General features: G+C 32.5%; 2 protein-coding genes across 24 annotated transcripts in view; one reads left to right on the top strand and one right to left on the bottom strand.

Annotated features, from left to right (window-relative positions):
• The window catches only part of MARCHF7 (membrane associated ring-CH-type finger 7), a 47,931-nt gene extending 39,732 nt beyond the window's left edge, over window positions 1–8,199 (top strand). For 6 of the 23 annotated variants that reach the window (XR_005719079.1, XR_005719080.1, XM_040229180.1 and 3 more), the window contains 3 exons: window positions 2,225–2,338; window positions 3,742–3,790; window positions 6,356–7,670. Coding sequence is in view for 13 of the 23 variants with exons in the window: in XM_040229180.1 (XP_040085114.1) it covers window positions 2,225–2,338; window positions 3,742–3,790; window positions 6,356–6,414 (222 nt within the window). In the remaining 10 variants the exon portion in view is untranslated. Of the gene's footprint in view, window positions 1–2,224; window positions 2,339–2,842; window positions 2,854–3,741; window positions 6,007–6,355; window positions 7,671–8,134 lie in introns of those variants that run through there. The other 17 variants (XR_005719082.1, XR_005719083.1, XM_040229184.1 and 14 more) reach the window with 8 other exon arrangements.
• LOC120854836 (lymphocyte antigen 75) overlaps window positions 8,003–13,104 on the bottom strand; it is a 119,485-nt gene continuing 114,383 nt past the window's right edge. Inside the window, exons 38-39 of the mRNA XM_040229176.1 lie at window positions 11,788–11,814; window positions 8,003–10,602 (exon numbers count right to left, since the gene is read on the bottom strand). Of these exons, the coding sequence (XP_040085110.1) occupies window positions 10,400–10,602; window positions 11,788–11,814 (230 nt within the window). The 3' untranslated portion in view covers window positions 8,003–10,399. The remainder of the gene's footprint in view (window positions 10,603–11,787; window positions 11,815–13,104) is intronic.

The raw sequence follows: 13,104 nt of genomic DNA on the forward strand, positions 1-13,104 counted from the left end.
CGTGATTGAAACACCTAGCCCTGGGTCTACATTCTCTTTTCTTCTTTTAACGTTAGAAGAAGCTTTTTGTGTGTCTGTCTGCCCCCTCATGTTCCTCTGCTCTCCTAGTTCCCTCCACTCTCCTTATTGCTTCCTGCAGCTTTATATAGAATACCTTATGAAATCTTTTATTCCAAGTTCACATTGTTTATAAACCTCTTTCTTTTAGTATTTGTGTCATTTTAGTCTATTTATATAATGAAAATCTCCAATCTTATTTAAAAGTTTTTCAGATATTCTCATTTCTCAGATTTTTTTGATGTGTATTGATAACTATTCTCCTGAGAATTGACTTAGTGTCACTAATTTTTATTTTTTGAAGCTTTAAACTTTAAAAAAAATTTGATGTGCTTAGGGAGAATGAAGAACTCAGTATTTCCTCTCTTTCCCCCCTGCCAAAGGAAAATTCTTGGGCAAAAAGATGTTCAAGGAGATTACAGGGTTGACTCAAGAGCCATACTATACAAGTATGCTTAGCATATTCATTATAAAAAGAGATATATATGATGGTGGGAGAATGCATAAATGCTTGAAAAACACTTTTTAAATAAAGGAGTAATGGACACTTTTTTTGATTGAGGCAAATTTCACATAAACATAAAAATCATAAGTGGAATCAAACAACATAATCCTGTATGGATACCCTTTACTTTTAAAATGTAGGAATAATGAATACCCTTTGAAAAATCTGATTAAGACCACACTCAGTAAAATTTACAGATTCACAAAATTTGTATATGATTTAAAGGATTTTCAGATCCTTTGAAGCAGATTACTTCTATCCAGGTAAAGAAACACTCAATTAATGCAACTCTGGGCAATTGATGTAGCACAGATGCTACTCACAGTAATGAGCCAGTTGTCCAAAGAGAATACTAATTTCAGCAAAGAATTGTCTTGAATCTCCAAGGAATCTCTCTGGATAGCTGAGCATTGGTATTTTAAAGAACAAGGGAAAGAGTAGGTAAAGGTAGAATGATGGAAATAAATTTTTTTTTAATCTTCTCAAAGTGAGTAGGTTTCAAAGGATGGTTTTCTCCTGCTGTCCTTCCTTCTTTAGGTGCTCCATCATGTCTCCGAAAGGTGGTTCTTTGCATTTCATTTCAACCAGGAATGTTTTCATGGTTCTCCAAGGATTGAATGGCCCACAATCTTAAATAATTTACAAGTGTGAGAAAATGTTAGGTGAAGTACAAAACAATGACAGTCTTGATTAAGCTTCCTCACTTTTAACTTCTTTGTTCCCTGTAAATCTTGGATTCTGGGGGCCTAAAAACTGTCATTTTAAATAACGAATTTAATACAATTTATTTCCTCATCCAGTGGCTTCATTTTTTTCAAGGTGATAAATATTAAAAATTATGGACATAAATTTCCTTATAAGTAAAAAATAAAAGTAAGAAGTGATGATATAAAGACAGTTTTTAAATCAGTTTCAAATTTTTTGAATCCTCTGGAATATGAGAACAGGTAGTTGCTAAAGTTGATAACTAAGAACATATAGCTCTTAACTTCAGATGAGTTAATTACCAAAAATAGTACAATTTAGATAGTTTACTGCATAAAAATTACAGGATAGTTTAGATTTTTAATAACACTATATTCATGACTTGTATTATTAGCTTCAGAACAATAATTTTGAACCAAGGGACAGTTTTTACCCACTAGAAATTTCTATGTGAATCATCCAAGGAACAGTTACTCTGTTACCTTTATTTTTATATTTATTGTTGCCTAAAAGTTAATTATATTATGTAATAAGTATTTGACCCATTTGAATAGGTTTTATTTGCATATATTGATACATAGCTATACATGAAATGGTAATTTTTAGGTAAACATTTATAGCTATTTGTATTAATAAAATCTGTTAGGTGCTTTATAGAATTAGATCATTCATTCTGCCCTCAAATGAGTTAAAAGCCCCACTTTTATATATAAGTCATTACATAACCAAAGACTGTAAATTAAATAAAGAGGATATTCATACACCTGTTTGTATCACAGCATTAGTACAATTATGATATTATGGAGGTATTTCTTGATTTAATAGATGGTGCTATATCTCTAAGAACTGGATATGAATACATTTCCTCTAGTTATCAGTATATGAATGTCAGTCTCTTGTCTATTAATTTTTCATTCTCCATATATCTTCTTTTTCTCGTTTGCTTCCCTCTTGAAGGCTGAGTATGAGTTTATCAGCTCTGGTCTCTACCTAGTTGTGTTATTGCACTTGTGCGAACAAAGCTTTTCTGATATGATTGGAAATACGAATGAACCAAGCACACGTGTCCGAGTAAGTAACCTTGGAGCAGGGGGAGAGGGAGGATATGATGCAACAGTTGTTTGCAGTGGAAGGCAGATTGTTTTATACGTTCACACACTATTTCCTTTGGGAAGTTCCTATATTAAAAGCTTTCTTAAAAGTAAAGGTATTGTAGTTTTAATAGAAATTACTGTCTTTATCAAGGAGCATAAATTTTTCATAAAGCTGTTTTTAAAAAGAAGTAATTTTCTAGCTCTTGAAGTTAATTGGAATATATGTCAGTGAGAAACAGGGACTTGGAAGTACTAAGGAAAATGCTCTTTCTAACAAGACTCAGTGTTATAACTTAGAAACCTGATACTGAACTCCAAAAACTGAAAGAGTATGGGAAATTAACTTCATTTTATTAATTACTATCCTATAAAAGATTACCACTCTAGTAGTTTTTAAGCATCTGTATTTCAAACTACTTAAAGTTTGGACTATTTGGTGTTTACTCTGTACTCTATTGCCTTAGTTTAACACGTAAGAAAGTTGTTTGTTAGGTATTTTTAATTAAATGGTACTGTTATGGAAATTTATAGTCTACTGCCTTGCCATTGTATGTAGCAGGGACTAGAGTCTACATGTCATTACAGTAGCATTCTGAACACGTGATTCTTGAAATGTCTTCATAAATATATCCTTCAAACAGTTTTTTATACAAATGTTCTCTTTGGTGATAAAAATTCAGTAGAGTTTATGGTGAGGTATAACGTTTCTGTTATATTTTGAAAATTATCAAATAACAAATTCAGTGTATATGGATAGAACATTTTTTGTAATCATGTAAACATCATTCCTACTAGCCAATTGTTAATTTTTATCATTCAGAGAAAAGAGAAGGAACTCTCAAAGGCTTTCAGAATTTGAGCAAAAATTTGATTTCTAAAAAGGCAACTTGTCTCTTCAGAATAAATGAACCATATTAATTAATATCTGTTGAATTCATGCCTTTGTAAAAGGTATATACATTTAAAGTACAGAATCATATGTCATATTTCTAGGCAGGAAAATAATTGATTTATATTTTTTAATTGACCACTAACAATCATTTGGTTTCAAATTGCAAAGGATTAATTTTCTCCATAGTTTTTGGAAGTATTAAATTTATGCAAGAACACAATGGTATTGAAGAAGATTATTGTTATCTGCTCCCAGTTTCTATATGATTAATACATAATTTCTACATAACTGATAATGATATATAAGGTGTTTTTAAAAGTCATATCATTAAAAGCTTGTAATTTTTGATGTGGGGGATGAAAGACCCCCCTATTTAAAGGCTTAAAATTATGTTTGACTTTTAAGTAGAAATGAATCTCTTATACTGATTCTCTCTAGATCCATTTGCTACATTTAAACTACTGTATTTCTTTCTGCATTGTTTCTAGTTTATTAACCTTGCAAGAACTCTTCAGGCACATATGGAAGATCTCGAAAGTAGGTGGAATTTCCCCTCCCCAGACTTGTTGAATTTACTTTTGCAAATTAAACCCATAGAACAAAACCCAAGTATATATACTCTACCAAATTAGAGCTTAATTTATAGGCTTAATAATACCAAAATAATTGATTTGGGAAAGATGGGTTGGGCAACTGACATTAGTTTAATAGCATATTTTTTTAATTGCATTAATTTTAATGTATAGAAGGATATTATTTTAACCATCAGTATTTTGCTTTTATATAAAATAAAAATATATTTAATCACCTTAATTTTAACACTTCTAATGTTAACACTTTTTAAAAAGACATGTTTAACTACTAATCAAAACACATTTCTTAATTGGCTAGATTTTTTATTTTGTGTATGAAATTTTGTTATTTAGCTTTGTTAGATCATAAAAGGTGTTCCCTGGGTTTATATACAGTTCGAGGAAAATAGGAGTGAAAGAGTCCTAATTCTGAGTCCCTAACAGAAGCCATAGTTTTTTTTGTTTTGTTTTGTTTTTTGTTTTGTTTTTTTGCTCCTTGTTCAGGTCCTCATGGACCTTTAATAGGCAGCCAGCTACGCCAGCAGCTCCAATCTCTTAAGATCACGTTCCAGCTTTAGGACTTCTGCCTGGGCTCCTTTGTGAAGGCACTTAATGCCCAAATCTTTACAGGCATCTGCACAGCTTACCCTCTTCTCAAAGTCCTACAATCTCCAGGGTGCTTCATACCAGGTGGGCACAGATATTGGTGGCTCTGGAACAGTTCTTGGGAATCCAAGATTACCCTACTTAGCTATTGTGCTTTTTTACCCAAAGCAATTGGCACTCCCCATGATCAGATTCCAGTACATTCTTTGAAGTGTTATCCAGTTGATTATCTTCTATACTCACCTTTAAAATACTTGGACTATTACATGTAGTCTGTGTAATGTTTTACCTTTAAAGAAAATTTAGCATCCTTTGAAGTAAGGTTTCAAAAGGACCTAATCCTCCTTTTTTTAATTCCTTGAATATTCTTAGGCATGGGTTTTTGTCATTGAGTTTGTACAATTTTAAGTTTTAAAAGGATTTAGAGCTGCAGTTAGGTGATACGGTTTCACAATTTTGGTTAGTATGTGTGGAAATGGATGTAAAGGAGTCAAATGGTATAATAAAGTGGGACTTCATTGAGTGTAAATCTTTTTTTCCTTCATACCTTCTTAGTTCAGGTCCATCGTGTTGGCTAATACAAAGATCTCTTTTTTGTAAGTTATAATTTATATTTTGTCAAATGTGATGAGAGTAATCTGTTGCAGTGTACATTTACCCAGATTGCTGTTAATTTTTTTTACTAATGTTCTTATTTAGAATTTAGTTTATTAAGCACGTGAATGAGAGGGAAAAGATGGAATTGAAATAGGTATATCCAGACTCAGGGTGAAAGATGTTGTGGGTGTTACTAGTTGACTGCTAAATACCAGAGTACTAATATATTCTGAAAACTGGTTTTGACTGAATTTTCTTCTGTAGAGTTAATCCAGTAGAAAACAGAAATTCTCTGAAAAACTATTTTATTTTTTAGTTTGACATTTCTCCATGATATATATATAAAACTTAAGTGTAGGATTTTACTCCTTATGAGCTAATTAAGTATATGCTTGGTATCATTTATTTAAAATTTCTGCAAGGTAAATATATGGAGACTTAAGTTTCATCTGTACATGTTGCATGATTTTTTTCTTGTTGATTGCATTTGCTGGGTGCTCTTAAATTGTCCAGTATTAAATATAAGAAGAATGTGCATTTATCTTTTCTGCTCTTGATAATAGGGGAGATGCTGGTTAGATGTTTAGTGACTTTCCATTTTCCTTCACATACAGTTTATACAGTCGTACACTTACTATATCCTAAGACATTCAAGAATGTTTTCTATTAAACTCTTGAGCTACTAATGACTCTAAAATAAATTGAGGTCAGAACTGTTGCAAGAGTGGTGAGTCTTTGACAACATGGAGGCATAGAAATACTCTCAACAAAAGGTTAAATCCAATTATTTTAATTTAGGCTGTATCTATATAAAGCTTTTTTGACTAAACAGAACTTTTTCTTGGCATTCTATAGACATAGCTCTGATGTAAATTGCAAGAACATCCATAACCTATTATTCTATTTCTATGTACATTTTTTTTTCATTCTCATCGGATACATCAAACATGCAGCGGTAATAAGCCAGATTCTCCTCAGGTGTGTGAGAGCACTTGCCTCAAGTTTACTCTTTGTCTAGTGTATTTATCATTAGCTGTTATGGACACAAACTGATCTCAGGAACGTTTTAGATGTTCTTGAACCACATTTTAAAACATTTTCATTTCAATAAAAACATAACAAAAAATTGTGGGGGTGGGGGCATTGTGGCTAGGCGTCACCTACAAACTACCCTAATGCAGTCATCATAATTTATCATTTTGACCAAACAGTATATAATAAATCGGGATTTTTGTTTTATAAATCATTGCTGTTCTGGCTTCATACTTACACTTCCATTCTCATCCTCCTTAAAATCATCCTTGATCATCCTGTTTTCTTTCAACAGCTTCAGAAGATGATTCTGAAGAAGATGGAGACCATAACAGAACATTTGATATTGCCTAACTGCAAATAGGACAAATGGATGATCTGTGAACAGGCGTTATTAAAACTGGCAATTACGTATGAGTGCATTTTGTGGGGAAATGTCTGTTGAATATATTATCTCTATAGAATGAATATATATATATTCATATATACACATTATGCATGTATATATATGTTCATTCTCAAGTGTTACTGAATTAAAATTCTGCTGGACCTTTAACATGGCCAGTGAATCTAATGTTTATAAACTGGTAATTAAAAGTATTTTTCTTTTAATGAGTGGGGAAAGTGTTACCCTTGTTTTAAATAAGCAATGTTGACAACCCTTTTTTGTGTTCTGATTACTGTAGTTATATTTATGAAGAAAGGTTGGTGTTTTGGTCTGTTAGTGGTAAAAAGTGGGACAAAATAGGATTTCAAAATAAATTGCCAGATGGCACCTAAGTATTTTTATTTTTAAAATGCCTTAAGTTGCAGTTTCAGTTTTATAATCATTTGCTTCCAGTGTTTAAAAAAAAAAATAGGGAGAAAGTTAAGACCATTATATTAGGTTTCTAAATTTAATTTGAATTTTAAACTCACTTAGCAGTAAAATATAATTTTCTAAAAAAGTATATAAAAATAAAGTGCACAAATGATGGATAAATTTTTGTATTGATTTGGAAAATGCAGATTATATTTGATAGACCGTAGTATGTAGTATGTAGATATTCCTCTTAGGAATATTGCAGCTGTAAATTATATCAGAATTGCTAGCCAAATGCTGTTTGTTTAAAAAAAAAAATTATTGCAATCTCAAGTTAATGAGATACTCTTAAGGCCCACATTCAGAGTTTAAAACACTGGTTTTCGATGTGTTTTTTAGTGTTGTCACTTCTTTATAGATAAACACGATATAAATAACCTGTTTGGATCCTGGTTGTTTTTAACTGTTCCTTGGTAATTCTAAACCTTTATTTGATGACTTAATATTTTTCACTACCTTTAGAGAAGAGATGAACATTACCTATTCACCATGACTAGATTAACACTGTGGTCCTGAGTTGTGTATACATCCATAATAACACTGTATATTTTCTTCATCAGCACCCTTAGGATACACTTTAAAATGCCTTCAGGTGGCTTCAGGTTAAATAAAGTCTATGTCAGACTACTTTTTCAGAATCTAAATAGAAACTATGTAATTTCCCAAATGTGAATCAACAGTTTGCTCACTTTCAGACTGTTGGTCTTAATGTAAAATTTTGGCTTGAAATAAAGTGCATACTGATTTACTTTATAGTTTGAAATGTTTCCTTTTAAACTGGTGCTCAAAGAAGCCTTCAAATATTATAGCCAAAAACCTTACAGTTTCAAATTCCATTTTATAAGAAAATAACTGTTTCTAAACATTTGCTCAGCTTCTGCCTGTTATCTTTGTATTACCTTCCTTAAAACAGATATGCGAAATTTAAGGATGCCAGTATCAGTATCTTTACTACAGGTCTTTGCTTTGAAATCAAAACATTTATGCATTTTAATAGAACTCAGTATGAAAATGTAATGTCTTCTTAACCTAAAAAATTTTTTATTTAAAAATTTTAAGTAAATGGTAGAATATATTCCATTGATATGCATACAGTTTATTTATAGTTTTGCTAAATTAACTGCTAAATGACAGATACACAATGACTTGCTGCTGCTAAGTCGCTTCAGTCGTGTCCGACTCTGTGCGACCCCAGTGACTTGAGCTTTATAGTATTCTTAGTATTTCAATATTATATAAGCTTCTAATTACCTGTAAATGTGAATTAGAGGAAATAAAAATCTTTCATTGGTTATCATTTTTTAGATTCTGAACAAAATAGAGACCATACAATACTCAAATTCCTAAGAATTTAAGAATACAAATTTCTAATAAAATGTTAAAAGTAAATGGTAAATGGTAACTAAAAGAAAGGATGGTAACAACAGCTACCAAAGCTAAGAATTACATTGTCATTATTAGATAGAATCAAGACATTTGAAGAAAAGCAGTTTATACATTCTGAGTGTAAACAGGCATGCTTATGTTATTACTAATATTAAAAATAAATACAGACTTGAATTATCCAGTTATCTGTTGAACAATGAATAGACAAAAAGGCTTGTTACAGATGTTCAAATATATAAAGAGAATTAAGATTTAACACTGCATTACCAGGGCCTTTTAAGGACTTGTTTGAAATCAAACATGAAAAATCAAGTCACTTAGAACAACCATTTTGGTAGAGCTGTCATTGGACAGAAGTTATTGAAATGAACTGAAGAAATTGTTATTTAGAAATGGAACGGGAGACTGGAACATCATTTTCCAGTGAAACTTTCTATCATAATGGAAATATTGCCAAATATGGTAGCTACTAACTGCATGTGATCTGAGCATTTGAAATACGGCTAGTGTTAATTGAGGAAGTGAACTTTAAATTGCCACATGTAGCCAGTGGCTACTAAAATATATATTGTAAAGATTTGTGATAGAAAGTTTTAAGAACAGAAAGTTGGTCTTAATTCTTAAAGGATTGGTAGAATTTTAGTTAGAAAAGCAGGAAGGAATTCCAGTCTAATTTTCACAATTAATAGCCCTGTTAATACTCTTAATAAAATAGACATTTCAGTCAATAACACAAAAATCTCAATATTACAAAACATAATTGTGTAGTAACACCCAGTTCTTTAGTACGACAGTCACATACATTATCATCACTTTGTAGTTCACTCATGTCTTGTTAAAAAAAAAAAACAAAAACTGCCATTAATTGTGATGAGGAATGATTCTGCTTCATGGTGGCCAGTGGAAACAGGTGTCACAAGCTATGACTTTGTTGCCACTGGTTAAGCTTGAGAGAGTATCTACATATGAAAAGTATTCCCATGAAATGACTGATGGGATATGCATTAGGGAGAGATGCACTTTCCTTGCACTTTCATGTTTCTTCATATAGTAAATACAATTTTGTTAAGTACATACCTTATCTTTTCTAATAATGTTAAGTTATAAAAGTTGCTAAAGAAAGCATTCTTGCTTCAGCTTTACTGCATTTTCATTTTTTACCACCAAATGATTCTGTCTTAAAATGTACAATATACGTACCAGAAACTTGAACATCATCACTACAGTAGTATGCAGTTCTCTGTAGTTATTGCTTACACAGTTTTCATGTCATTGAAATACTTCACTGAGGCTTGGGGAGCATGAGAGATAAGAACATAGGATATGGCAGCAGGAGAAAAATCCTTAAAAGGGCTCTATACATTACCCATGTCAGCCTCCTCCACACCGTCCTGGTATGGTATGGCTGTAATTATTTTGCTTCACAAAATCTTACTGAGATCCTGACAATTTATGATCAGTGCTAAATAGTGTTAATGCTGTGGTCCAAAACAGTATCCTAAAAAGTATTAAAATTATATAATTATATGGCATATGGGGTGTTAAAATCTGTAAAATTTTCCACATCTAATACACTTAAATCCTAAAAGGAGATAGATGTATTAGAGGAATTATCAGAGTAACCAGCACAAGTGGTATCTAAATGAGAATCTTTTAAGGTTAGGTGTATTCTCCATATCTTATTGGTAAAGGAGCAATAGAAATTGCTAAAGATCTAGTGATTGCTAAAACTAGTGGTAAGTAGAATTTTTTTTCAACTAAGGTGGTTCAACTCAGTGGGAGGAAGATAGAGGAGGTAAGACAAGTGGACTGGATTTTTATTTTTACCTGCTTTCCTTAATTCAAGTGAAAGATGCACTTGGGAGGTGGTTAAAATCATTAAATTATATCTAAGGTTGTTACTCCTTTTGTCTTTATAATGATCCTAAAGATAAATTTTGTCATGATCAGTGATTACATAAGAGTAATGAATGTTACTGGAATAAGGTAATATATCATAAAAACTAATTTTCATTATCAGGTTTTATATTGAAATCACGCAGAAGAATCACTGAAAGGTATTTGATGTCTTAATCTGACATTTCCAAAATCTTAGTTAAATTGAATATCATATTCATTTTCCTCTGCAACTACTAAAACACAGTCATCATTATAAGGTGATTGGTGTGCAGTTGAAAAAACTGTGGTGAAACCAGAATCCAAACTTCTTTTGTACAAGAACCAAACAACTGCTCCCAAAACTGTCAAAATTACTGTGCCAGCAATCACCAAAGCTGATATTAAAATGCGGTTATCTGAAAAAGATAAAATATGGGAAATCAGGATATACAAGTTGCTAGTACTGCTTTTTGGGGAGCATAAATATAGTTTCATCACTTAGATATTTACCTATTTTTGAGAATTTCTCACATTGGTTATAAAAACTTTATTACTATCAAGATTTATATTTCTTAGCTTGAATAACTGCCATACTTCAAAATTTGAAGTAGACTTTGCAGGTCTCCACTCTACTTTTAAGACTCTGAAATAGAAATTATCCACACTGTTTCACTGTGTGTTTCAAATTGTGTATGTCCTTTTATGTTCTCCAAACTATATATGTACATAGTTTAAAATTTGTATTTCTACAAGGTATGTAATGAAAATACCATACTACTCCCTGTTACTATTACCCTTAATTACCTTTCTAAATAATGTGCTTACACTCCTCTTTAATTTAAAACTTTTTTTAAATTGTGGTAAAATATGCAAAACAAAATTTACCATCTTACCCATTTTTCAGTGTACAGTGCAGTAGCATTCAGTGCATTCACATTGTTGTGCCGTGTCACCACCATACATCCATAGAACTTCATCTTGCAAACCTAAACGTCAACTCCCCATCCCCACTCTCCCTAGCCCCTGGTAACTGCCATTCCACCTTCTGTCTCTGAAGTTGACTACTCTGGGTATTTAATATAATTAGAGTTACACAGTGTCCTTTTGTGACTGGCCTTATTTCACTTAGCTTAGTGTCCTCCAGGTTCATACATATTGTAGAGTTGCCTTTTTAAGGCTGAATAGTATTCCATACCATGTTTTGCTTACCCAAATCTGTCAATGAACACTTGATCTGGTTCCACCTTCCTGGCTACTGAGAATAATGCTGCTATAAACATGGTGGTTTAAATATCTGTTCAAGTCCCTGCTTTCACATCTTGGGGGGACATAATGGATTGCTGGATCTATGATAATTTAATGGGAAGCATCAATGAAGAGATGTTACTGTTTTAAAAAATATTCATACATAACTTGCAGATACATTTTTAAAGTCTTATTATTAAGCTAAGAGACCTTTCTACCTTCTTATAAAAGCTATACTTTACATTGTTATATAGTTAATATTTAAAGAGGTCTTTAATACTATTCAGTACTTTAATATGCTAGAATCTTAATGTATGCTTACATGTGGGGAAAATTTAACAAAAGACCATACTTACCTGATAAATATTTCTTTTCATATGGGACTGGAATACAAAAGGAAATCATCATTAATTTAAATATGCCTTATTCTAAGATTGATTTTAAATACTCTCAAAGTAATTTAAAACAAAGCTTTTACTAGCTTAGAATTAATATTCTTTATATTGTTTGGTAATGTGTATTAATCTGTTTTGAACTTGGTTTAAAAAAAAAAGATGTAGAGGACTAAAAATGCATTAGTTCAAAAAGTGGGAAAACAATAAGGAAACTCAAGAAAAAGACAATGTGATGAAGTGAGGGAAACAAGATGACTTGGGTTGGAAAGTGGAAACATAATAAGTAAAGAATACACCTGTGACCTTACCTCATACAGGTTTGCTCACTGTTTATGATGTTTTGAAGTTATAGTTTATTTAAAGCTGTAGCTTATATAATGATATACTGGGCTGGATGAAGCACAAGCTGGAATCAAGATTGCCTGGAGAAATATCAATAACCTCAGATATGCAGATGATACCACCCTTATGGCAGAAAGTGAAGAACAACTGAAGAGCCTCTTGATGAAAGTGCAAGAGGAGTGGAAAAGCTGGCTTAAATAAAGCTCAACATTCAGAAAACTAAGATCATGGCATCCGGTCCCATCCCTTCATGGAAAATAAATGGGGAAACAGTGGCTGACTTTATTTTGGGGGGCTCCAAAATCACTGCAGATGGTGATTGCAGCCATGAAATTAAAAGACGCTTACTCCTTGGGAGGAAAGTTATGACCAACCTAGACAGCATATTCAAAAGCAGAGACATTAATTTGTCAACAAAGGTCCGTCTAGTCCAGGCTATGGTTTTTCCAGTGGTCATGTATGGATGTGAGAGTTGGACTATAAAGAAAGCTGAGCACCGAAGAATTGATGCTTTTTGAACTGTGGTGTTGGAGAAGACTCTTGAGAGTCCCTTGGACTGCAAGGAGATCCAACCAGTCCATCCTAAAGGAGAGCAGTCCTGGGTGTTCATCAGAAGGACTGATGCTGAAGCTGAAACTCCAATATTCTGGCCACCTGATGTGAACTGCTGACTCATTTGAAAAGACCCTGATGCTGGGAAAGATTGAGGGCGGGAGGAGATGGGGACAACAGAGGATGAGATGGTTGGATGGCATCACTGACTCAATGGACATGGGTTTGGGTGGATTCCTGGAGTTGGTGATGGACAGGGAGGCCTGGCGTGCTGCAGTCCATGGGGTCGCAAAGAGTTGGACACAGCTGAGTGACTGAACTGAACTGACCTGAGGCACAGTATATGAAAAGAACCAACATTTTAAAAATCCCAACACTGGAAGT

This window comes from Oryx dammah, unplaced genomic scaffold (genome assembly GCF_014754425.2).
Source record: "Oryx dammah isolate SB20612 unplaced genomic scaffold, SCBI_Odam_1.1 HiC_scaffold_27, whole genome shotgun sequence".
Classification (NCBI taxonomy): Eukaryota; Metazoa; Chordata; class Mammalia; order Artiodactyla; family Bovidae; genus Oryx; species Oryx dammah.